The sequence below is a fragment of the Mycena indigotica genome (genome assembly GCF_014461135.1).
Source record: "Mycena indigotica strain 171206Taipei chromosome Unknown Mind.scaff0018, whole genome shotgun sequence".
NCBI lineage: Eukaryota > Fungi > Basidiomycota > Agaricomycetes > Agaricales > Mycenaceae > Mycena > Mycena indigotica.
The window spans coordinates 716,589-741,192 of record NW_023503017.1 but is presented as its reverse complement, the minus strand read 5'-3'; the positions used below and the strand labels follow the sequence as shown (position 1 = coordinate 741,192).

The window sequence follows — 24,604 nt, the reverse complement described above, 5'->3', positions numbered from 1 at the left end:
TGATTGTATTCTCAGTATTCTCACAGGGCAAATTTCCTTTTTTGTCATGTTTATCACACCACATTACAGTATCAACTTGCCTGAAAAAAATTCCTTTTTGGGTTGAATGTCGCCCACATTACTCTGTGTTACAAACATGACAAATGCACCATTTTGTCATACCTGGACTTAGAGCCCAGATACTAGCAGAATTATAGTAGCTGTAGCAGCGTAGAATAGGACTGGGTAGCATAGGAAGAAACTTAGAGCCTATGCTGCAGCAAGACATTTGAGAATTATTACAGCATAGCTATTTTTCAGTCATCTCTTCTAATTAGAAGTGAGACCCAGCATAGCCTCACTTCTAATTGGAAGAGATATGTGGGATTAACAGCTGTGTGTCCCTGTTTAGCCAACCAGGGATACCTTTAGGGGAAAATATTTAAAAGGACCCAATGAATAGAGTAGAAATCTTGACAGAAGACAAAAACTATCAATATTGTAATACATTGTTCATCCTTTAGACAAGGCTTTTTTGCAACTATCTGGGAAGCTGTCTTTCCCCATAGTTTTCACTTGACCTTTTCTAATAGAGATGGCCTTTTTGGCCTATACATTCATTAAAATTTTCTAAAACACTCCAGTAAATGCTCCAGTTTTCTTTGGAATCCTCAGGGTGAGAATGGCCTAGTCTCTTTTACAGACCCAATATCGTGGCGGTTGTAAACTCCCTACAAGAAAATAGGGTCTGTTGGCTACCACACTGATGTGAGGCTGTCATCAGCTGATCTGTCAATCACACAGTTATCAACACATTTGAGTGCATTGGAGGTGGCTTGAGCCTATGATTAGTGGCTTGAGGGTGTAGATTCCCTGGCTTTATGCTGAATGCTTGTTGCAAAAGCCTTCCAGAGGTGTTTGGCCATATTTAGCGTCAAAACCATACTACCTCATCAAGTGACTCATGATCCTGTCTATAGGCACGTAACTAGCTAGAAACAATAGGGATCGGCACCGGACCGTACGGTACGGCGTACGGTTACGGTACGGTGCCACCGCAACCCGTACCCGTACTGGGGTTTCGTGTCCTGGGGTACGATATGGTCACTTATGGGACGGAGGCCGTACCAGGCCGTACCGTACCCCATAATACGGCCCGTATACGGGATACGGTTGATGGCTTGCCGAGACATTTCAGCAAGCCATCAATCAGCCTCATATGGCTGTCGGCATGGGGATTCTCTCACGCTGTAAGCCGCGGAGTCGGTGCGGACAGGTTGGGCCTCATCCAGGCGGCCAGACGGGGCAATTTGGGGCCGGACCAGCGCTCGGATAATGCCACCAGCCGGGCCTCCGCCCTGATCCAACCCTCCTGTTCACAAGTCTAGCTCCACAAGTGTAAGCGGCCTTGAAATCCTCCACAGCAAGTCCACGCTACCTCCCCACTCCCTCATTGATCAGAAATACCCACCGCTGCACAGCGCAAGCGGTGGCACCGTACCGTAGGACCGTATTGAAACAAATAGCACATCAAACATTGCTAATAATATCGCAAAATGGTAGCTAATATAGAAGGAAAAAAAACAGCTAGAAGGCCATTCTTAGTCTGGTGGTAACCGTGTCCCAATAACTGGGATCCTGTGTTATTATATAATCACCCGTTTTGGAAATGCATGTGCCTCTCGATATGCTGGGCCCCCACGCGACATGGATAAAATGGACGTGTCAATCAAGTTAGAGCTGTTGATCTCTACAGGCCTACTCCACAGTTTAATATCTCTCAAAATTGCAGAAATCGTAAGAACTGTACTTGAGAGGACCCCGTATTCAGCTTCCTTGACCTGAACTGTCACCAAGTTCAAGTATATATAGCCAGGTATCCAGGGCTTCAACTATTTTATTTATGTTTGATGAGATTACAAATAAGATAGAAATAGTAATAAATGTTTAAAACTATTTATAAATGGTTCTGGTGCTGGCCAAATACAATTATATTATGTTTGAGAGATAATATATTATAATCATATCATATTCAGGTATATAATATGATTATGTTATGAATATACTCAACTATAATTTAGGATGATTATCTCCATGTAAATTTAACTTGCTTTCAGGCCTCTTGAATTTCCTCTGCAGGTGACCTGCAGAGACCCTCAAAATAGAATCAGGGATTACTCCAAGCATTAAACTGTCTAGTGCCTATGTAATGGCAACCCCAGAGGCTCCAATGAGATTCCTAGCAGGGGGGGATCCAAAGAGAAGAGAAACTCTAAGGGTTTGCCTGCTAGGGTGCCAACTATATACTGGTCATCTTTAACTGCCAACATAGAAGACCTGAGTGGTGTTGCAGGCTCTGTTCCAAGGAGATGGTTGGGAGGGTCTTGATGGATCGGTGTGCTAGAAGTGAAAACAGTTAACCATGATTTAACTATTTATTTGTATTTGATTTCTATTTGCCCAAGTTCACAAATAAAATGCACCATGGTCATTTAAATGTTTATTATCATGTGTAAATATCTGCAGATGGAAAACGCGAATGATTCTGAGCCCCGGGTTTTTGTCCCATTCCATTTCCTGAGCCCCCTAGCCAAGCTACATGATTGGAACCACTTTCTGCAGATGGGAGTTGTTCCGCTCATTTAAATTTTCTTCCTAATCATTTTCCTTCGTGCACCCCCGGCCAATCAATCACCAAATTGTCGCCCTCAGGCTCAGCCTCCTCGGCACTCCACTTCGCACCTTTCTTCTATGTATGCAGTTCCTATATGAAATAGTTGATTTCCTCAAGAAGTTGGGTTTGATGCCATTGTTCCGGACGGGACGCGGGCAAGGCTACACGATGGTATGAGCATCTTAGTCATACTTTATAGAGAAGGCGTATCACTATCCGTGTCGGTCCGACTCTCCTCCGCGGTCCATATGCGCTCCATCAGCGACAACGCCTCGTCCGTAACATCCGTCCATGATTCCGCCTCCCCTCCTGCGGTCCACGCGCGCGACATCACCTCGGGGAGGACATCGAAGTGGTCGCCCGCCCATTGCCCGTTATGCAAGGCGCGGCTCTTGCCCTCTGCCGTGAGCGCATACTTGAGATCGGGCTCGGCCGGCGCCCAGCAGAGCCACGGCAAGAGCACCGACGCATAGCCGGCGTCTGTGATACCGCGCGAGGCAGCGAAGCGGGCCACGACGGCAGCGCGGATGTATTTCCGTTTCGAGACATTGCGGAGGACGCCTTGAGTGTGCTGCTTTATGATGCGTGCGGCGTGGCGAATAGCAGAGTCGGCGACGAGTGCCGCGCAGAGGGTCTCGGTGTCGGAGAGTGCGGCCCGGAAAGCCCGTGGCGCGGCCGGGTGAGCGATTCGGACTCGGCGTTCCGAGTCATTCCAGAGTGTCCAGATGAGGTGCGCCACGTCCGGGTTAACCGCCAGCGGCAGCGGCTCCGGCGCGGCCTTTCTCAGCGCCTTTACGAGCGGCTGGCGGAGATGCTCTGGATATACGGCCGCTTGGACTTGGAGGCTCGCGGTATCTGGCACACAAACAAGCCGGTCCCCGGCCCACGACCGCGTCACCATAGGATCGCACAGCCGGCCGAAGATGATGTGCCGCCCGACGTACCACAGCGTCTGGCACGTGGTACTGAACAGGAACAGCTCCACAAATTCGTCCACCTGGCCCAGCACCTCGCGCAAGATCTCCTCCGGCAGCTCGAGTAGTGCAGCGCTGCCAAGGTTCAGCTGACATTCCTTGCACACAAGAATCACATACCGCTGCACTTTTGCATGCTGCAGCCGCATTGACACCCCATGCAGCCGAATCACGTCGCCCGCGCGGTACGGAAGGACGATTTCGTCAACAGCCAGAGTGGAGACACACAGATGCCGCGCAAGCCCCTGCGCAGCCTCGCTGAAGAGCAAATCTTGCAGAGTAGCGCCTGTAACCAGCGCCTGGTGCTTGTCCAGATTCACGATCTGCCACTTCATGGGCGCCTGGAAGAAAAGGGTGGTGTGGCTGTGCTGTGCTGATGCGGTCCCTGTGTCACGCGGTGACCTGCCCGGTGGCGCATGCACACCAAATGCACACCAAGGTATAAGACAAAAAATTGGCCCCAAAGGAGGACTTAGTTTGAAAAATGTTCAAAATTTTATCATGGCTGGTGGCCAACGAGCCAGAGTAGCTGACAATGATGAATTACTGACCTATTTCATTCAATTAGGCGGGTCACGGTCACATTGGATTTTTTGGCCGAAATATTTCGGCGGGTCACAGGTCACAGCCAAATCTTTTGGTCCCAAACTGTCCTAATCGGGAAGATTTTCAAATTTTCGGCGCCTGCGGCGCGCCGAACTTCCTAATCGGGTAATAGGTCACGCGAAATTCGGCCTGCGGCCGAATTGGACATTTCGGCCAAACGGTCACGGGTCACAGGCCCGCTGAATTGATCGAAATGGGTCAGGAAATCTAAGGCTCCAACTAATTACTATCCATACACACTCCGAGGCTGTATTGTATTGGGATATGGATACGATTGAGTTATAACCCAATAGATTGAGTATATAGTAGATAAAATATTGTTTCGCATATTATTCTATATATGATAATCCCAAGGGTCCTGCCTCAGCGCAGATCAAGACATCGGGTCCCCGTGGGAAGGACACATGACTGATTGTATAATCCTGATCATTATTCACTATCTCACACCGGATTTGGTGAAATATCCCTTGAAGTAGAAAGTGTTCTAAATTCTACCAGAATCTAGAACCAAATCTACATGTGGATGTCAGGGGAACCTCCCTTTTGGCCCCTTGGAGACACATGAAAGTTGTTTGTATAGTCAAAATACACAACTTTGATTTGTGATGATGAAGTCAAATGGTGAAAATTTACTTTTTGAGAAATTTGTCACACATTGTGACACACAAGTAACAGCGTGTCCCTGGGCAGTGAGTCTAACCAAGAGACTTGAATTATTCATTATTATTCATAACATTAGAGATTTGGATGATAGCTTCTTTGTGACATCACATACCAGTGTCACATCTGATTGTCTCAGTCTTATCACATCAAAATTATTTAGAATTATTCATATCTGATCTTAGACTTGTATCCTTCCAGAAAAGTTACCATATATGGAAATAGCATCAATCACATCAGCTTATGTTAATTCATCACCACACCTGTCATGTACGCAAAAAAAATACTCTAAGTCTCAGAATTATTGGAGAATTATCTGAGCAAATATCACAGCATAGGCCCAGATGCTCTTCTCTTCATATTAGAAGGCTCAACCCATCTGTATGAGGATATCTGGGACAGGTGTTCAGGTCAAGGAAGCTGAATACGGGCTAGAAACAAATAGCACATCAAACATTGCTAATGATATCCCACAATGAGAGCTACTATAGAAGGGGAAAAAAACAGCCATTCTCGCTGATGCGCTGCAAGCGTGCTCGTGAGCGCGAGCTAACCCAAAATAGGTCAGCAACACTACTCCCAGCAGCCATAAGCTAAGTAAGTGTGCGAGGGTCAATCCATACCCAGGACTTGGTGGGCAGGTGGTGGTGGTAAGTGTGATGTTGGATGCATGGTGCGCAAGGGCTACGGCGGCGAGGGACAAGGCGAGAGCGACGGCAAGGGCTCCGGATCGGACGGACATCAACGGAACTTAAATCATATACGCGGGGCGCTAGAAACTTGTTATATCTATGGAAGACAGGCCTTTTTCTACTAATAATGAAATAGAATGACTCCGAGGGCGAGTCAGACCGAGCTGCGGGGCCGCGCCCGATGAGTCAGTGGGCCGGCGACACGTTGCCGTCGTGCGCGTGAACGCGTTTGATGCGCGTGATGCCGCGGCGTGCTGATGTCATCTTGCTGACGTGATGCCAATTTCCGCGACCAGCCGCGTTGGCAGTTCAACATCGCCCCAAGGATTCTAAAGAAAACTGCAGTGTTTTAGAAAATTTTAATGAAGGTATAGGCCAAAAAGGCTGTCTCTATTGGAAAAGATCAAAAAGGTTAAGTGAAAACTATGGGGAAAGACAGCTTCCCAGATTGTAGCAAAAAAGCGCGCCTATAGGATGAACAATGTATTAGAATATTGATAGTTTCTGTTTTCTGTCAAGATTTCTATTCTATTCATTGGGTCCTTTTAAATATTTTCCCCTAAAGGTATCCCTGTTCAGCCAATTACAGCCAGGGACAGGGACACAGGGAGGAGCAGAAGAGGTTCAGGGAAAATTTTGAGAAAAAAGACCCTCCCATAATTATCACAGAATGATTTGGGTGATTATCATAGTATAGGCCCTGAATGAGAGAGGACAGCATAGTTATCATAAGGGCAGTAACAGTCGGATTTGAAAGGACGGGTCCTGTCAGGGGAAACCCTGATGCCGTCACTTGATTCCATCAAGCGCTGCGTCTCTGCTCATGTCTCCGCGTCTCCACTCGCGTCTCCATGTCTCCACCCGAGTCTCTGTATTCCTTCACCCTGACGCTCCTCCTCCACTTCTCCCACCACATCCCGCATCCAGTGGTCCCCAACCTCTGACTCCCATGGCCACCCCTTTCTGGGAGTCTCTCCGGAGTCACCATCAAGGATCACTAATGCCATCGGAGACCTCTCCGGATGTAGACACACCACTTTCCTCTGAGACCTCGAGCCTATGGCCTTATAGCCTCTCTGGGCTGTCGCTCATCGAGGTCTCCCTGCAACCTCTACCCGCTGGACCTCTTGGGTGTCCCCAACCTACGTTAGCATTCGGGCTTACGTTCGGATGGCTGAGCCCCGCCATGGCTCCACCCCCCACTCCGCCACCACGGCCCCGTCATTGGGTCTTCCTTTGGGTGAGGCCTACTGCCGTTAAGGCTCGTGCCTACTGCAGCGCCCCAGGCTTCACGCCCTCACACCTCCACCTCTCTAGAGACGTCCGGGGACGTCTCCGAGTGACCCTCCTGTTGCTACCCTCCAGTGGTCATGGCTGGCCGCCATTCCCATTGGTCCTCTCCGACACTCCCCGGCCCTTGGGCTAGACCGACTCCTTCCCTCTCCGCTCCACGTCCCCCCTCTCCGTTTCTGGCCGTCACGTCACGGTTACACACCCGCAATCGATTCTGATTCTGATTCTGATTCTGATTCTGATTCCGATTCCGATTCCGGTTGTCACGGTCACGGTCACAAGCGGAGACGCCCAGAGGCAGTCTGGACCCCCGAAGCCCTTCCTGGGCCTTCTAAGGATGCCTGGGCTCTTCCCTTGGCATCATGGTCCCAAACCTGCCTCTCCGGAGCTTCAAGGGCTACTCAACACTCACCTAGGGTCCATTAGCGACACCTGACTTCTCCCATGCATCGTTCGTCGCTATGCAGTCACTCTATCATTACTCCGGTCACTAGTATATAGTAGTGCACCTGAGCAGAGGGCTCCTTGGCTTGTTCTCTAAGGATTCCCCCTCTGCTCAGGTGAGTCTGTAGCGTCCCTTCCTGTTGTAGTAGTTTCACTAAGGATTCCCCCTCTGCTCAGGACTCTGATTTTGAGCCTCGCGAGGTTGCCCTTACTTATGCCTAGCAGCAGCTACTCAGCCAGGTTCGACAGTTATTGAATCTCAGATTCATGGTTGGCCGAAATAAGTACTGTGTTTGCGCCACCAACTAAGAACTTGAAAGGAATTTGTTATGTAGACATGTTCTGTATGAGGACTAGCAAGAGGCAAATAGCATATGAAGATGTCGAGGCATGTGTCCAGGTTGAGCCTTTACTTGGAAGTGTTAGCGCCGAAATGGTATAGTGTTCCACTGTGACTGATGAGTTAGGAGGCCGAGCTCAACCTCACCACAACCGAGCGGATTCAAGACTAGTAGGACTTTGAGTCTCAGATGCTTCTCCAAGTCAAAGTCGCTGTCAGACTGCGGGTCGGGCCGTGCAATGACTTCTCCTAACAATGCGCACCCGGAACAGAACAGACGGATCGTCGGGCCCGCGAGTATGGCGAGTGGGGTAGATTGAAACCAAAAGGGCCCGTTAGCTCGGTCCCTTGTTGCTGTCGGTGGTCGAAGGTTCGAATCGGGTTGTGCCGGGCCCGATGAGTTGTTGGCACCTCCTTGTATGGAGAAAGGTAGTTCTTCAGACGATCTAAGTGATAGAGTACATGGTACGCTATTGCACATTATATAGGCGGGCCCGCAAAGGGTGATCGGACACCCTGGCCTCTCCTGCTCCTCCTCGTCCCTGTCCCTAACCACAGAGGGGACGATCGTATATACCTTGTGGGCTAGGCGCTACTCGTAACCTCCTAGCACTCCTCCCCAGTCCCCTGGTGTTGAGTTGGGCTTGGCAATGGCTCGACGCGTCGTTCTCGGTCCACGTGCTTCCCACGTGTGCGTGCCTCCTACTGGGGCGCATGTTCCCTGTCGTCACGTACTGCGTGGTATGGGCCCGCAGTGGCCCGACACCAGCGCCGGAGCGGACGGGCCAGGTCTTATCCGTGACAGTCGCTCCGAGTCCAGCAGCTTTTGTTGATATTATTGGGCCTTGGGCTATTGATTGTTCGTCGAATTCATTCAAGTTCCCCTGAATGATGCATAAACGGACGTCAAAATCCCCAAAAGTAGCTCAGAACTCACCATTGTGTGTGCCCGTCCTTCACAGACTGCAGTGCTGTTTTCAACTCCCAGGAAGCAGTGGCCTCTATTTGCCAGCGCATCTTGCCAGCCTGAGTGCCCAGTGGCATGAATCGTATGCCAATTAGCCTGTTAGCGTTGTCGCTGTCTCTTTCCACGCACACAGGCAGCACTGACGCTACTGGAGCTCCTGTCTTCCGAGTACTAGTCATCTAGAACCGGGTTAGGAACGAGAAGATGGAAGAGTGGGAAGAGGCGGTGTGCCGTATTTTTTTATTGTGATTGATGATGTGACAACAATTTTGAATTGATCCGGCACAACGACAAAAGTTCGGAGATGAGCTAGGGTACGGGGGAAAAAAAATCCAAGATATCGGGTCGAAAAAGTGAATTAAGCACCAACCAGCCCTCCCTACCCTATTGACATAAGCATGACTAAGTCATGTGACTTCCCAAAAAGGAAATTGTTTGTCATCAGTGTCTGTACAGAAAGCACTGGGCTCATTGGATTCTATGCCAGGGCCAATTAAGACATACTTACCATATAGGAAGGAAAGAAGAAAATGTAAATGACATGCTTACATGTCATTGTTTAGCCCTGTACTCATCATCAAACTCTCCCGATTGGGATATAGGCCCTCAAACATTCCATATTCTTTGGCAACAAGTCCTAAAAACCTATAACTGTGCATTTCTGGCCCTCCTGGATGTCCATGAACCTTTCCCGGACACAAGTCCAAAAGGTGAAATTCACAAACTGATTTAGGTTTGTGCTAATGTACCGTCGAAAGTGGCACTGATTGTCACAACCTCGTATTACTCATCCATCAAATGTCACATTTCTCATGTCACGGCAGGAACAGGCCGCATCCTGTCAATAATAATTTGTTAGATATAGCCGCATTTAGCAGTATGCTAAGTAGATAAAATATCCATAGTCTGTCTTGAAGTCAGGGTTAAAACCTGTCCTATCTACATCTGAGTCTTTAGGCAGTTTAATTATTATGAGTAAATTCTAGAAAATTGTCAATTTTTTGTTGGAAAATTAGTATGTAAGCACGTGGGCTTGCACCCTTGAGTTTACTCTCTAAAGCCTCCCAGACTGACCTCAGGTCTATAATCAGTTTGTGCTACGCCGCTTGTCGGCTTACCTTCAATCATTTCAGCCCAGTGACCCACCCTACCCTATGTGACATGTGTGACTTCATGTCACCAGCTGATGATCTGCGGTACCCTTGGAGATGAGCCAACGCCAGATACTCATAGTGCAGCGAAGTGCTTGTGCCAACTCGTTTGAGTAGCTGACGCCGCGGCTCGTACAAGAAGTGATATCCTAGGTCGGAGGAACTGAATTCCGACCGGTGCTTTGAAAACGCCTCAACCAAGTTCTTTGACTTAGCTCTAGGGACGCTGGCTTCTCTCTATAATACTGTTACTAAATCCCCAGTTTACAGAACCTCCGACCAAGGGTCAATTTTCAAAGTCTCTTAAAGGGAAAATTGAAACAATTTTGAACGTGATACACAAGTTTCAAGTTCAGAGTTTGTGGCCCGGGGCACTGCTATTGCAACTACATATGCCATTCTTGCTTCGGAGTTCATCGGGAATTTGGACCTGAAATTTCTGCTCCTCGCTCGATTTCTGCACACATTGCTCCCAGTTTGCCAACCCCCATATACTTCAAGTTTTGGTATGTACAGTTCTATCCAGATCCATTCATTTTACTTCTGTACAGAGGACATCATGTCATTCTAGTCATTGCCATTACCGTGCCGATACTTCTACCATGAGCTTCCCGGTCTCGGTGACATATATATCGCCCAGCGTCTCGTCCCACTTGGCGCCGGCCTTCCCCTTCGGGTCGACGAAGCGCATGTCGTAGCGGCGCACCAACGCACTTGTCGCCATAATCAGTTCGCGCCACGCAAGGTGCTTCGCCGCGCAGTTGGCCGCGCCGTACGAGAAAGTCAGCAGCACGCCCTGATTGAGGATCTCCGAGTTGGCAGAGCCGTTGCGCAGCCAGCGGTCGGGGTCGAACTTATCGGGCGCGGGGAAGAAGTGCTTCGGGCTGCGGTGAATGACGTAGGCCGGGAGGCAGACCTGAGTGTGTTCCGGAATGAGCTTTCCAGCAATGAGCTTGGCGTCGCCGGCGGGGATTTCGCGTGCACCGCCCGTCGGAACAGGAGGGAAGAGGCGGAGGGACTCTTGGCTGGAAAACAAGGTGAGAACGACTGCTTTTGCTGAGCAACGGCCGCGACTCACAGGCAGGCGGTCAAGAACTTCAATTCGCCGTGCTTTTCTGAGCCAAGAATGCTTTCGGGGTCGGGGTATACAGCGTCCACCTCGGCCTTGACGCGCGCGTAAATAGCGGGATTTGTCATCATGCACCAGAAGAAGCTGTTGACGGTGAGCGTCGCCCCCCCCTTTGTAAAGCTATTAACTTACTATGAGAGCGCAAATGCGGAGGTGTCAGAGCCTGCGACAATGGCGAGGATTCCGTCAACGAGAACCTCAGGCAGCGTTGGCTTGACTTTCTCGTGGCCATCCTCGTCCATCTACGTCATTTCCATTCAGCATTATGACAGTGGACGAGGACAACAACCATACCAAGTGATACCACAGGTCTTTGTGCTCTTTGGGACCCGACTTGACGCGATTCTGCGCGCTTGAGAGTCCGAAGCGGCGAAGACGGTTCATGACATCGTTGAGTCCAGGCGTAATGTCGACGGTCGGCGCGATCCACGGGATTTGAGCGAAGATGGCAGTAGCCCTGTCGAAAGGTTAGTCACCACCGACGCAAGGAAGTGAAGGCACTCACTTGATGCCGATCTTGATTATCGAGAAGATGCCGTCCCTGTCTTCACCATCGCGCAGCATCTCGAAGCCACCACCGAAGCTAACGTGAGGATGAGAGTCAGGGACGGAAAAACAAGGTTGAAAGCTTACGCCATGTCTCCCATAAAGTCAAACGTCAAGTAGCTACACCATGCCGACAAGTCAACCTTCGTTCCCTCGTTCGCAAACTTGTCGAACTGGGAGAGCATAATTGAGATGCGTTTGGCCAGGATGCCCTCGTAGTCCTTGAGTGAGTCGGTGCTCATCCCGCGGTTCCAAATCTTGCGGCGGTTGGCGTGCGCGTCAGAGCGAAGGTTGAGCAGACTCTTGGTGGGTAGCTGTGGGTCAGAGAACGGCTCGTAGACTGTTTACCCGACTCAGTTAAGTGACGGGAAAACAAACGATGAGCAGCTTACATGGACCTTTCTGGAAGCCACTCGTGCCCAGGACAGAGCGGATGGCTTCAGCGTGGACGACGGAAACCTCATTGGGCCCAATACGGACAAAGTCTCCATGTTTCTCATGAAGTTTCTTTAGCACCAGATGGCGGTTGCCCCGAATGAGTAGGCTGACGCCCCAGAGTTTGCTGACTTTGGCGAGCATCGGGCCGGGGATGTGGGCCAGAGGATGCCATGGGGAAAGGCGGTATGCGACGATAGAGGCTGTCAGGCTGGCGAGGAAAATGGCGCCGGTGGTTATAACACTGCCAAACGAAAGTGTCGACCGGGCAAAGACGAGCAGAGGCGGCTGGAGGGCGAGCGCGAGGAGCGGGTAGTGCGCGTTCTTGGGTGGGTAGTGGTGGAACATCGCGTGGTTAGCCTACAACAATATAGTCAGTGTACACGCCCAAAAAGAGTAAGACGCGTACGAGTCCGAGAAGGACGGCGGGGAGTACCAGCTGGTTGGAGGACATCACCGTGAGTTGGGGAATAATCAGTTGAGGCGAAACACCATTTTTTATACCTGCCCGCTGTGCACTTATGGAGATTCGTCTTGCCTGCAGCACGCTGCTTCCGTCGAGAAGCAAGAAGGGGCGACCGCACAACCATCGAGGCGGCTATTGGTTTCGCTGGCTATCCGCCGAGCCGCTTTCTGCATGGGGTTGTCTGCACACAGCTGGCTAGCCCCTCTGAGCAACATCCCAGAGCAGACGCCTGATGGCGTGCCGCCTTCTCACCAACAACAAAGGCTCGTCCGTGGGCATATCACCGCCGCGCACGTAAAGCGTGACCACAGAGCAATATTATTTGCGCCTTCGCGAAGACGCCTGCAGGGTCTCCTCCTCCCGCTTGGCAGGGCTCGTGCTTGCTATTCTTGTTGTTGCAGTTGCGGGAATGCGGATGTCACCGTATAGAGCCTGCCTGAGAGTGGGCCCGGGGTAGTTGATTAACTCCACCAGCGCGAAGTTCGGCATCCCCTGCGGCCGGCGATTTATTGCAGATCTTTCGCGGGGAGCATAGAAGCCCTATTACTAATAGGCTCCCGATCGTTTCTTGCATCTATCCATTGAAATTTGGGTTCCACTTGGAAGGATTATGCCCCGCGAGAACATTCACCACCCCGCCCGCACTGGGAGGCACCAGGGCTCACAGTACTAGTTCCAGTCGACACGCGGCAGGCGATTCCAAGGCATTCCTAACCGGAGGGTCGCTGCACGGACACGCCATCTCCGGCTGACATCATCTCCAAGTTGATCTTCGTTTCCTTCCTTCCGGCGTCGGCGTCATAAATCCGTGAATGCGATGGCCCAACCCAGCCCAGGTTGCAATGGCGATATACGAGTCGGATGGTCCGGAAGGATAAGCGCGCGGAGTAGTTCACCGAGACCGACAGACCGTGCCCGTCGCGCTACGAAACAGTGATGGATCGGGGGGACATCGACGCTGGCATTGAAAAATCCCGCTGGCCCCGGAGGTACATCACATTTTTGCTCTTCGTGAGGCCTTGAGCCCTCTGAGAGCGGCGCCCGCGTGTCCACTCGCTCGCAAGCTGGCCGTAGTCTAGAAAGCCCAAGCCTTCCGTACGTCGCGATCGAGTGCTTCTCGCCAGATTTCTTGTGCAGCTGTCGGGATAGCTATCTCATTGGGTGTGGTAAGAACCCCGTAAATCAGTGAGCGACAGCACGCTGACCTAAGTTGTCATGGTGAGGCTGGCCGGCCCGGAGACACGGGCTCTTATCTCGGCAGCTGATGGTCGACGACGACGAGCGGCGGGAATTGTAAGGCGGGAAGTGGTGCTTTTGGGGGTGAACGTTCTCTGTATCCGACACACGTAGCGGGTATGGATTAGCCTGAGGTATAGGTGAGCCCTACGAGCAGTCTTGTTTTCATCCCCCCATGGTAACGGTGCTCACTGGATGTCGTGTTATGTGGGATTGGTAATCGTCAGCCCAGTGTGTGCTGCGCGTCATCGTACGACGTAGATCAGATCGGCGACGCATGTCAGTAGTAGTCGCGGCGTGCCTACGTGCTCAGCCAAGTGCTGAGCAATCTGGCTTCCAACGGCGGTAAATCCGCACCGGGCACAAGGCGAGAAGACGGCCATGGGAGTGCGGAGCAAAGTCGTTTGACACATGTGACGTGACGCACATCTCGTGTGATGGTGATGGTGTCCATCTGTTGCGATCGGACGCACTAATCGTGCGGCAATAAGTACAAGTCGTGCAGGCGTATATTTACTGCGCTGAAAAGGAACTAAATCTAAGTGCTTTGGGGGACAAGGACACGCCTACAACCCCCTAAGGGAACACCCAAGCCCAATCATCGCGCGTGAGAAATTGCACACGCGTCAGCTCCACTCACGCCATGACGTTGAGCTTCTATGGAAGATCGGCTGCAGATCGAACGGAGACCAAAGAACTCGACAATTCCGCCTAGCCGTCCGCCGCCCCCGTGCTCGTTATATAAGCCTAATTACTGCAATGCGGGGACAGTCTTTCCCTTGATATCGTCACAACCAGCAAATTGTGACCAGGAATTTCAGCATGCTCGAGCTTCTTAGCTACGAGTTGTAGTATCTTTTAGAAGGAAAAGTATCTTTTAGAAGGAAAATGAGTCCGAGTCCTACGGCTCTGTTTTTTACTGTATACTTTGTCAATTACAAACACTATTTCTAACACCCTTGGGCCAACAAGTACTAGCTACACTGCACCGTTTCCACAATTTTTCCCCGTGAAAAGTTACATAAGAAATTCAACATTTTGAATAAATTTTTCTCTGAGTGAAAATTTGTTTTTGCTTATTTTTGTTTAAAAAAAATTTGGTGCAAAGGTACAAGGTATCCAAATAAATAAGCGGACGCTCAAATTGATTCTTCTAACTCGGACTCTACAGGTGCATATTGGACTCTCATTTCGCTTGTAGTAGGGTTGTATATACAGAGAGTGTTAATAAGAGTGTGCTTCAGGTTAGTAGCGAGTGTGGCCGCCATGAGCAGCGATGACAGCGTCGACAACGTCAGGCATGCGATTGATATATTTGTCGATGTCGTGCTGCGGGATGGCGGCCCACTCCTCATGGAGAGCTTGCACAAGCTCCGCATAGTTTTTTGGCTGGGTTTGATGAGCTCGGAGACACTTTTTGAGCTCCCACCAGCAGGGTTCGATGGGAGACACATCAGGAGAAGTGGCGGGATGAGGGAAAATGGGGATTTCTTCATTGCAGAGCCACTCTTGCGTGAGTTTGGCGCGATGTGAGGGTGCACCGTCCTGCTGGAACTTGATTTTGGGGTCGTCAAGCTGAAGATCCACAAAAAAAATATCGCAAAACAGGTTTGAGGACCTGCTCGCGGTACCGCACTGCCGTCATTCCGCCACCCTTGCCTCCCGGATACTCCAAAATAACCAATGGGCCCTTGTGTTCCTTCGCCACACAACTCCACACCATTGCTTGTACTGACGACTGCTTTGCAACCTCGACCAAGCACTCCTCCAGCATCTCCTCTCCGGGTTACCTCGTCCCATAAACACACCCTGGACTCTCTCCTAGGATGACATAGGCCTCATCCGACCACAAGACGTGACGAAATTCAGTGTTCTTCGACTTTGCCCGGGCCTCTGCCCACGCCAATCTGCTGGCACGTGTCCTGACATTCAATGCAGGCACTTTGAGAGCAACCCGACGATGGTAGCAAGCTTAAGACAAATTGTCTCGGCGCCCACATCTGCAGTAACACGATTGGCGATGTCTCGGAGAGGTCGGTGGCGGTTCTCGATTGAGCCTGTTGACACGTCAAGCGCCTCCTGGAGCGTGTTCTCGTCTGCCTTTCGTGGCCGTCCATGTCAGACTGCGGGTCGGGCCGTGCAAGGACTTCTCCTAAGAACGCGCGCCCGGAACAGAACAGACGGATAGTCGGGCCCGCAAGTACGGCGGGCGGGGTAGATCGAAACCGAAAGGGCCCGTGAACTCGGTCCCTTGCCGTAGTCGGTGGTCGAAGGTTCGAATCGGGTCGTGTCGGGCCCGATGAGTCGATAGCGTCTCCTCGCACGGAGTAAGGTAGTTCTTCAGACGATCTAAGCGATAGAGTACAGGGTACACTATCGCGCCTTATATACGCGGGCCCGCAAAGGGGGTGATCGGACACCCTGGCCTCTCCTCCTCCTCCTCGCTCCCGTTCCTGGCCGCAGAGGGGACGATCGTACATCCCTTGCGGGCCAGGCGCTACTCCTGACCTCCTAGCACTCCTCCCCAGTCCCCTTGTGTCGAGTTGGGCTCGGCGACGGCTCGACGCGTCGTTCTCGGTCACGTGCTTCCCACGTGTGCGTTCCTCCTACTGGGGCGCATGTTCCCCGTCATCACGTGCTGCGTGTTGCGGGCCCGCAATTGCCCGACACCAGCGCCGGAGCGGACGGGCCGGGTCTTATCCGTGACATCACCCCCTCCCTAGGAACGACTCGTCTCGAGTCGGCATGGCTCGGTCGCCCCAGTTTCTCGGGTTAATTTGACTCTAGCGCGTCCTTCCAATCGCAAATTCCATCCAGCCCGTAAGCTTAAGCTAAGCCTCGGCTGCGCGTTTTAATCTCCCGCGGCTTCTGGCGTCCGCAGATCGATTCTTCCTGTCCATCAAGTGTTTCACCGCGGTCACGTGCGGCGTATCGTAGGTGTTTTCCAATTCAGTTGCGCGTCCTTTGTTCATATTGCTTGCGAGTAGGCTGTGCTGCGCGCCTCGGTCGAGTTCGATATAGAACATGTTCGTTCCCCCATATAAGCCGGGACTTCCCCTTCTAATTCTCTTCATGTCGTCCCCCAACTTGTACCGCTCTGGGTTATTGCCCCCCCTCGGCCCTCAGATGGTTCCCCCGTCGTCGGAGCCTGGTCGTCTGTTCGTTCGTTTCGCCTCTATGTCTCTCGTCGAGTTTCCTGCCTCCTGGCCCATCGCGCAAGGGCGAGACCCGTCGTACCGGGAGTCGTTCGAGCGCCTCCGCCCGTTGGAGGACTTGCCTCTGTCTCAAGTTGCCGAGTATTCCTCCAAGCTGCTCCCTCGGTTGGCCCCCGTAGTCCGTTCGCATCGAGCTCCCGCTCTCCCAGTCCCCCCTGCAGCACCCCTGTTGCCGTCGTCTTCCCGTCGAATCTTGTGGCAAGGCGAGTTCGACTGCCTGATGAAAGCCGGTCTGTGGCAGCCCGTTGTCTTCGGGCCCCACCACCTTTACTTTGGTGTTTTGTTCGATGCGTTTCCCTCCTCCTTCATCTGGGGTCGCGAGGACGGCTCCCTTCAGGATATCCGCCCCTTGTTCGGACAACTGGGCCGTGGCCTCCTTGCCCATCTCCTCTCTGCCAACACTTCTTCCCCTAGTGATTCGTTCTTTCCCCGCTTGTGGCGTTGGGTGGTATGTTTCCTTCCTTGCTCGCTTCCGGCCGTGCGCTTACGGTCTTCGTCCAGCGCCTTATCCTGCATGCATTGTCTTGCGCCTCCTCGGCCGGCCTTCCCTCCTTCGTATCAGATCGATTCCTTATCCTAGCCCACGTGGCCGCCTTCCGCGTATTTCCCCAAGAGAACATGGCTCATCCCGATACGCTGGCCCGACTGCTGGGCCCTCTCCCTCCCTCCGTCCCTCGTCCCGCCCGTTTCTTCACGCCGACCGGTGGTCCTCCTTCGTCCGGGTCGTCTCCTTGCAAGATCCTCGAGACGAGTTCGTGTTCTCGGGTGGCCCTTCGTTGGATGAGGCAGAAGCGGGCGTTTCCTTTAGCTTCCTCCCGTTGGCGACTTGGTTGGACGACCGATTCCCGAGCCCTGAGAGCGGTCCGGAAGATCCCGAGGCAGCGGCCTCGATGGTGAAGCGCGTTTTCCCTGCGCCCGTGGCTCGGGCGCGGTCCTCCCCTTCGATGGAGATCGACGTAGAGCATGACGGTGCCCCGCCTGTTTCGACCTTACTGTTCTTCCCCTCTGATCCGGAGTCGGATTCGGATGTGGAAGTGATCGCCGGCCCCCGTCGTTTGTCCTCGCTAGGGATCGACCCTTCGGAACACGAGTCGGCAGAGGATGAACTTGATCCTCCTTTCTCCCCGGCCTCGTCGCCCACCCCGTTGCACCGGGATTTCGGCACCCCCTTGGCCCCTCGTCTAGAATCCACTGGACAGTTGGCGCTTTTCCGAGGAGAGCCCCCTCGTCTACCGGGAACAGTGATCCGATCCCTTTCCCCTCGCTGCGAGTATTGCATCGCTCATGATCGTTTATGCACCGTGTGGGGCGTCCCAGATAGTTCTCCCCAGAAACTCCCTGGTCCCGTGCGTCGGGCTTGTGACGCGTGCAGCCCGCTCCATCGTGCCTGTCTGCGTTGGCGGTCTTTTGCAGATGCGTACAAGGCTCGTTCCGCGGATTTGCGCGAGTTTTCCTTCGAATTTTGGGAGCATCAAGTCGAGGATGGCGAGTTTGCGCTGCTGCGTCCCGATCCCCGCTTCGCCGATCTAGTCGGGCTGTCCGCCTCGGTTCCGTACCAATCCTTCTTGTTCTCCTATTTCGGGCGGAGCCCGACGGTCGGGCCTTCTTCGGGCCGTCGTCGCCGCCCGGTCGTCCTTTCGCCAGGGTCTTCTCAGGACTCCTCCCCATCCCCCGTGCGAAAACGAGTTCGCACTCGCTCGCCGTCTCCCCCACCATCGCCGGGTTGGTCCCGGCCGAGACCTCGCCCCAATTTCCGCTGGCCAACCCCCCCTGTCGCGGATTGCTCGTCAGGAGAAGCGTCGTTCCGGCCGCACGCTCCTGCGGGTAAGACCCGCCCCCCTTCTTATCCCACTATGGGTTTCCAGGTGTTATCATTCCCTCGAGTCTCCCTGTGGTTCGGGAGAGAGTGGGACTTGGATCGGGCTATCGCCAAGTCTCGCCGGTTGCATGGGGATCTGTCGGTGCCCGCCGATCAACGCTTGTCGCCGTTGGGCGTGCTGCTGTTGCAACAATTGGCGGTTCATTCGGCCGACGGGGATTTTCCGGATGCTCGGACCCGTGCCCTCGCGGAGTTGTCGTCGATGCGTTCTCTAGACGCAGACCTCCGGTTGGTGAACTCGCTGGAGTCCCTGACAGCATCGCGGGACGTTGCCGACGTGTGCCGCTATCTGGGCGCCATTCTCCTGGCTATCCACCGGTCTGAGGGCGAGAGGTCGGGATTCTGGGAAACGCCAGAGGGTTTAGAGCGTCGGGCCGCTGAACGAGAGGTGTATGCGGATGTGTGCCGTCGGGACGGCCTGAGCTTCGACATGATGGACCTGGATTAGGCTTAGGCGGATCGTTGGTCGTCTTTCGGCGACATCGGCCAGAGTTCCCCGTCTACTCGGGTCTCGGCGTTCGGGTATCCCCGTCCTTTCGTTTGCTGTCGTCGTTCGCGCGCCTTGTCAAGTCGGCCCCCTCCCGTAGGACTTCCCCGTTGTGGTTCGGACTATATCTTGTTTCCTTTTTGTTCGTGTTTTTTTGTATTTTTTTTGCAATCAACCAATCGTCTTGTGCTCGTTCGTCGTGTGGTGGGTAAAAACAGGAGATTTTATTATTAGGGGCCCGGAGGCCCCGCCAAAGGTTAAAATAGAGCAGATTATGAGAGGAATAAGGGGCCGCGCCTTACTGCGGTGTGTCCCTTCGGATTGTGAAAAATATATGCAAATAAATTTAAGCTAACGTCCTCTGTTAATTGTGGCTGAAAGTGACTGCGCCGTCGAGCCCCCCCAGGTTCCGGCAACCTCGACTTTGAGATCAAATTAATATTTTAACAATCCGTCCGGGATTAATTAATTTGGACTTGGTTGAGGGCAGTTAAAAACACCACTCATGATGACTACAGGGTTTGTGTAGCCAGATGCTAGGGCTACAACCAACATACCCACCAGTATTGTGAAAAACAGAGCGGCTGGGCGTTGCGTCGAGTCCGTTGCCACGAGCACTGGATTCCGCATGGCCCATCGGTGTGATCTGCGCTCCCATCAGGAGATCAGACATCGACCGTGTAACATAAAGGGAAATACGCCACCTGATGAGTCTTTCGACGAAACGTCGCGCGCCCCCCGACGTAGTGTGCCCCCGTCTCCTCGAATACTCCCCTAGCACACCCAGGATCGCTCGCTCTCTCTCTCTCTCGCCGGTCTTACCTTGTTTATACGAGCCCCGAGCTCCCTTCTGCCGACTTCGTCCAGCAAAAAAGTCAAGCCAAGCCAAGCTGAGCTTCCACTTACCTCCCCCATCTCGCCTCCCTCCCTTCAACCCCACCCGCCCCCCGCCGCTGCTGCCCCGCACTGCACCGGCCCCAAAACGCACCCCCTTCACCACCGCTCGCTCCCACACCATGCCTGACGCCGTCGCCATGGATGTCGATGCGCACACCGGAGGCACCTGTTGCAGCTGGTCCAATGCACAAGTTGTGGGTTATAACCCAACGGTCCAATGTGCAAGACATGGGTTATATACCAAAATATACTATAAAAGCATAATGTGACTACTGTGACATTGTATATGTTATTGTAAATCACCTTTTCTTCAGGCCGATGACTCGTGATGTAATATTGGGCTCCTAGGAGAGGAGGGAATAGAGATTAATAATAACTAGAGAAGGAGTGATGCAGCATCATGTGATCATCAAAACAATTGATCTCTTGCAAAACTGGTTCAACAAAGGTTACATTTAGTTTGGACCATCAATCCCATCACTAATATCATACCAAACAGCTCAAAAAAGAATAAAATGAAACCAAGGAATTATTTCTCTAAATTCCCCTGGGCTATAACCCATGTCTTGTGCATTGGACCTTTGGGTTATAACCCATATCTTGTGCATTGTAAGAGGGGCACCAGCTGCCGGAGGTGCTCGCCCTCTCAAGCGCCAACGAGAGGATACGGACGACGGCGGCACCACCGGAGGCCCGCCGGCCGCTAAACGCGGAACGACAGCTCACGCTGTCGCGTCCTCGGACCTGGAGGACTGGAATGCCGCGGTCCAGTCCCTGCAGACTGCCCGGATCCCCATCCCACCTCCACGCGTCCTGGAGCAGTGCCGCGCCCACTACCAGTCGTTCCTCGCGGAATACGACCGGGCGCTGGACACTCTCCACCGTGCCGAACAGCGCCTTACGCTGTTCGAGCAACAGGCCGCCGGCGACGGGACCCCGCGCGTCATCTCTGACGCGCTCAAGATCCCCAACGTCCAGGTCTTCCGCGACGCCGTCAACGTTGAGCTCAACGAGATCGTCGCGGCCGCCCGGGCCAAGGCCGAGGCCGACCTCGCCATCGTCCACAAAAGCGCCATCGCTTATGTGCGCGCCAAGTACACCGCCCAAGTCGCGGTGTACCGGGACGGCGTCAACGTCGCCCAGCGCGCTGATGCCTTCGAGGTATGCCTGCAGGCATACGCCCAAGGCATCATCGAAAGCGCGCCAGGCGGCGGAGAAATCCAGAAATGGAATGCCGCCATCTCACGCCTCCGCGCCGCGATCTACGAGACCATGAGCAATCATGGATACGATTTCGCGGAGAAGCTGCGCGAGGACACCGCCCGGAAGGACGCAAAAGCGACCGCAGTCGCGACCGCGCGGGCGAAGGCCGAAACCGAGGAGGCTGCAAAGCCTGTCGGGGAGCTTATCAAGGAACAAGTAGACGAACGTACACTAGTACCTTCCCCCCGCGCCCGAGTTACTCACACCGCAACTTTAGGACTGGTGGAACTCGAAAAGCAAGTCAAGTCCCTCGCGGCTTCCCACACGCCAGCTACGGCCCCACCGGCGGCGACGTCATCATCGACGACGCCCAGACCGAACGGGAAACCACAGCCAGCCCCCCACAAAAGCCAACGCGGCTCGGGCTCGGGCGGCGGGAAGCCACCGGCAAAAAACGGAAACGGCGCCGTCGCGGACAGCAAGAAGACCCCCAAAGCAGGCAAGGCCAAGCGCCAGACCCAGGGGAGACAGAAGACCACTACGCGCTGAGTACAGCAGCACCGGTGGCCGCTCCGGCGGATGTCCTGTCATGGGTAAGCCCTCACGGTCAACGGTTTCACCACCATAGACCTGACACATACCCCCAGCCGTTCTTCGACGCCTGCCCGGACGACCAAAAGAAATTTATCCTCAGTAGAATGACTCCATTATATTTTGATACACGTTTAATAAATTGTGCTTTCCATAACTTAACGGACATCCAACTCTCCACTGAGCAAGCAAAGATCCTTGCACTGAACCCCAAGTTTGTGCCACGACCTAAGCCAACACAAAGCAAATCAGCGCTCGCCAGCGTTGATGATTTCTGCCGCCGTCTTCGCCTTAGAGTTGCCAAGACACAAGAACAGAACAACTCGAGCAGTAACGAGAATAGTAGGAGTGGTACTCACCAAGTAGGACTCAGTCCCACTTTGATGGCCCAATCCCACTCTCGCGGCGCCGAGATAACTTAGCCGAGCTCTTGGAGAGCAACGGAAATCAGATATCAATCAAAAAAAGATCGGCAATGCTACGCGCAGCGTGCCTCCGCGGCGAGCGGCAGCCCGCGGCAGCGTGGGGTCCGGGGCGAAGCCCTGGTCGGGGTCCGGGGTGGAAAACCCCGGCCGTCGCGGCCGGCGCCGCCACCCTGTTACAAACCTCCATGCTTACCAAGCAAAGAGGATGAACCAAGGTGAAATAGGATCCCACGCTCCGCGCAGCGGGCCCCGCGGCGAGCGGAAGCCCCCGGCAGGGTGGGTCCGCCGCGGCCGGCGCCGCAACCCTGTTGATGCGATGGTTGTCGATCCATCAACTGGGGTTGATATGCGGGAAGCGAGTCCCATTCCGGGGCCGCAGAAGTAGGACTGGGACCCATCAAAGTAGGACTGAGTCCTACTGTGCGAGTCCCAGTCCTACTATTCTCGTATATACTCGAACAACTCGTTCTCATCGTACTTTGGTATACAGGATATTGAGAAGGGTCAAGCCAAATATGTCCCCAAATTCCATATCCCTGTGCCTGACGCCGAAGGGCCGCCATTAATTGATAAAATTGAGAACGCACTATCACAAATGCGGGACCAACTTGAGATCGAAGTACTTTCGCGACAGTCCGTCTACATTCGACCAGATATCCGGCAAGTAGACTTGGATACCCTTCTCAGACTATTGTCTGACCACAGCGTCATGGCTGTTTCGGCTGATAAAAACCTAGGCCTCTGCCTGGTTACATCAGAAGCAATCGACTTCGCTCTCGAGTAGGGATGAGCACGGGTCAACCCGCGGGTGACCGGAGGCTGACTCGGACCCGGACCTGCACAGCCACTGACCTGTGACCCGCGGGTCCGGGTCCGGATCACCCGCCGGGTTAGAAGGTGAAGGGCGACACAAATATGTCGGGGAAAAAAAGGAGAGGAGGCAGAGTTGAACCAGGGACATCTTGATGAAGTGCAGACCAGCAGGGCGGCGGAAATCAAGCATAAACCAGCTAGACTTAATAGGCACGGGTCAAGTGCAAGCTGACCCGTACCCGTACCCGTACGGGTCAAACCCGCCAACCCGCGCGGGTCAGCCGGACCCGTGCTCATCCCTAAGAATGGTATCACCAAGCAGGACTGAAGCTGCTGGAGAATGACTCATATGAGCTTGCAGAACCAGACCATTATTTGCTCCGAAAGGCGCTGAAGAGCATAGTCTCACGTGCGAGACTGTTCGTTACCGAACAACAATGGATCTGGCTGCAAGCCCCGGTCGAAGAAGGTAGGACTAAAGTTCCTACCCTTAAAGTCATTCCCAAAATCCACAAAACCCCGATATCTGGCCGGCCAATTGTCCCCATGTTTGATACACTTCTAGAAAATGCATCAGCTTGGGTGGACTACCAGATTAAGCCCCTCCTGGACCAGTTTCCATGGATTTTACCCGACTCAAAGACTTTCTGTCGGGACATCCTCAATGTTAAACTCCCAAGAGGCCATGACATATGGCTCGTCTCTGGAGACGTCACAGCAATGTATCCAAACATTCCGACAGAGGATGGCATCAGACAGATCGCCGCCTTACTCCAGACTGATCCCATGGAATTCAATGGGCTCAAGGACGCTGCCAATGTACAAGTGAAATCTCGCAGAGAGCTGGTAGTCCTCTTGCTCCGTATGGTTTTGCAGTACAATTATGTCACTTTTGCGGGAAACACATACCGACAAACTGTTGGTACAGCAATGGGTACAGCTTGCGCACCAACATACGCAAACTTATTCCTTGCGCCGTACGAGTCACGCGCACTGCTTGAACTTGGCAACATAATTCTGTTCTACCGCCGTTTTATTGATGATTCATTTGCAATCATTCATGGCACCGAACGGGATGTACGCCGATATCAGCAGCGCTTTGGCAACCTCCACCCAAATAGTGCTGTCCACAATTATATTATGCTAGAATATATTTTGAATATATTCCAATAAATATGATTATATTATGCCCTTTGCATATTCAGACCCATTGAATATGAGTGATTATGAATATGAATATATTATGAATATAATATATTATACCTTGGCCATAATTAATTATATTCAAATACACCAGCAAGCCCTTCAGCCAGAGGTACTAGCTCTGTAGCAGGCTACTAGCAGCAGTAGCAACATCTTCAAACTCAGTCTTTACCATATCAATGGCTTTTGGCAGTAAATCAGGCCGGACAATATCCATATCCAGCCCTGACAGAAGGCTGAAGTTGACCTTTATATTGCTACCCTGGACTTTGATGATACTCTTCGCTGGTGAAGGTATC

The 24,604-nt window shown here is 52.9% G+C and overlaps 3 protein-coding genes across 3 annotated transcripts; 1 reads left to right on the top strand and 2 right to left on the bottom strand.

The window, feature by feature from the left end:
• Positions 1-2,743: 2,743 nt before the first annotated feature.
• MIND_01412400 (uncharacterized protein) lies at positions 2,744-3,971 on the bottom strand (the record flags this gene model as incomplete). The annotated part of the gene is made up of 3 exons (XM_037370518.1): positions 3,748-3,971; positions 2,867-3,702; positions 2,744-2,814 (listed from the first exon to the last, which is right to left on the bottom strand). Exons 1-3 carry the CDS (start codon positions 3,960-3,962, stop codon positions 2,744-2,746), a joined length of 1,122 nt encoding a protein of 373 aa, XP_037213110.1. The 5' UTR covers positions 3,963-3,971.
• Positions 3,972-10,360: 6,389 nt separating this feature from the next.
• Positions 10,361-12,374, bottom strand: MIND_01412300 (uncharacterized protein; the record flags this gene model as incomplete). The annotated part of the gene is made up of 8 exons (XM_037370517.1): positions 12,300-12,374; positions 11,848-12,250; positions 11,543-11,795; positions 11,415-11,492; positions 11,204-11,366; positions 11,042-11,151; positions 10,859-10,993; positions 10,361-10,805 (listed from the first exon to the last, which is right to left on the bottom strand). Exons 1-8 carry the CDS (start codon positions 12,342-12,344, stop codon positions 10,361-10,363), a joined length of 1,632 nt encoding a protein of 543 aa, XP_037213109.1. The 5' UTR covers positions 12,345-12,374.
• An 8,257-nt stretch (positions 12,375-20,631) lies between these two features.
• Positions 20,632-21,822, top strand: MIND_01412200 (uncharacterized protein; the record flags this gene model as incomplete). Its single annotated transcript, XM_037370516.1, has 3 exons — positions 20,632-20,638; positions 20,696-21,499; positions 21,551-21,822. 3 exons carry the CDS (start codon positions 20,632-20,634, stop codon positions 21,820-21,822), a joined length of 1,083 nt encoding a protein of 360 aa, XP_037213108.1.
• Between the last annotated feature and the right edge of the window lie 2,782 nt (positions 21,823-24,604).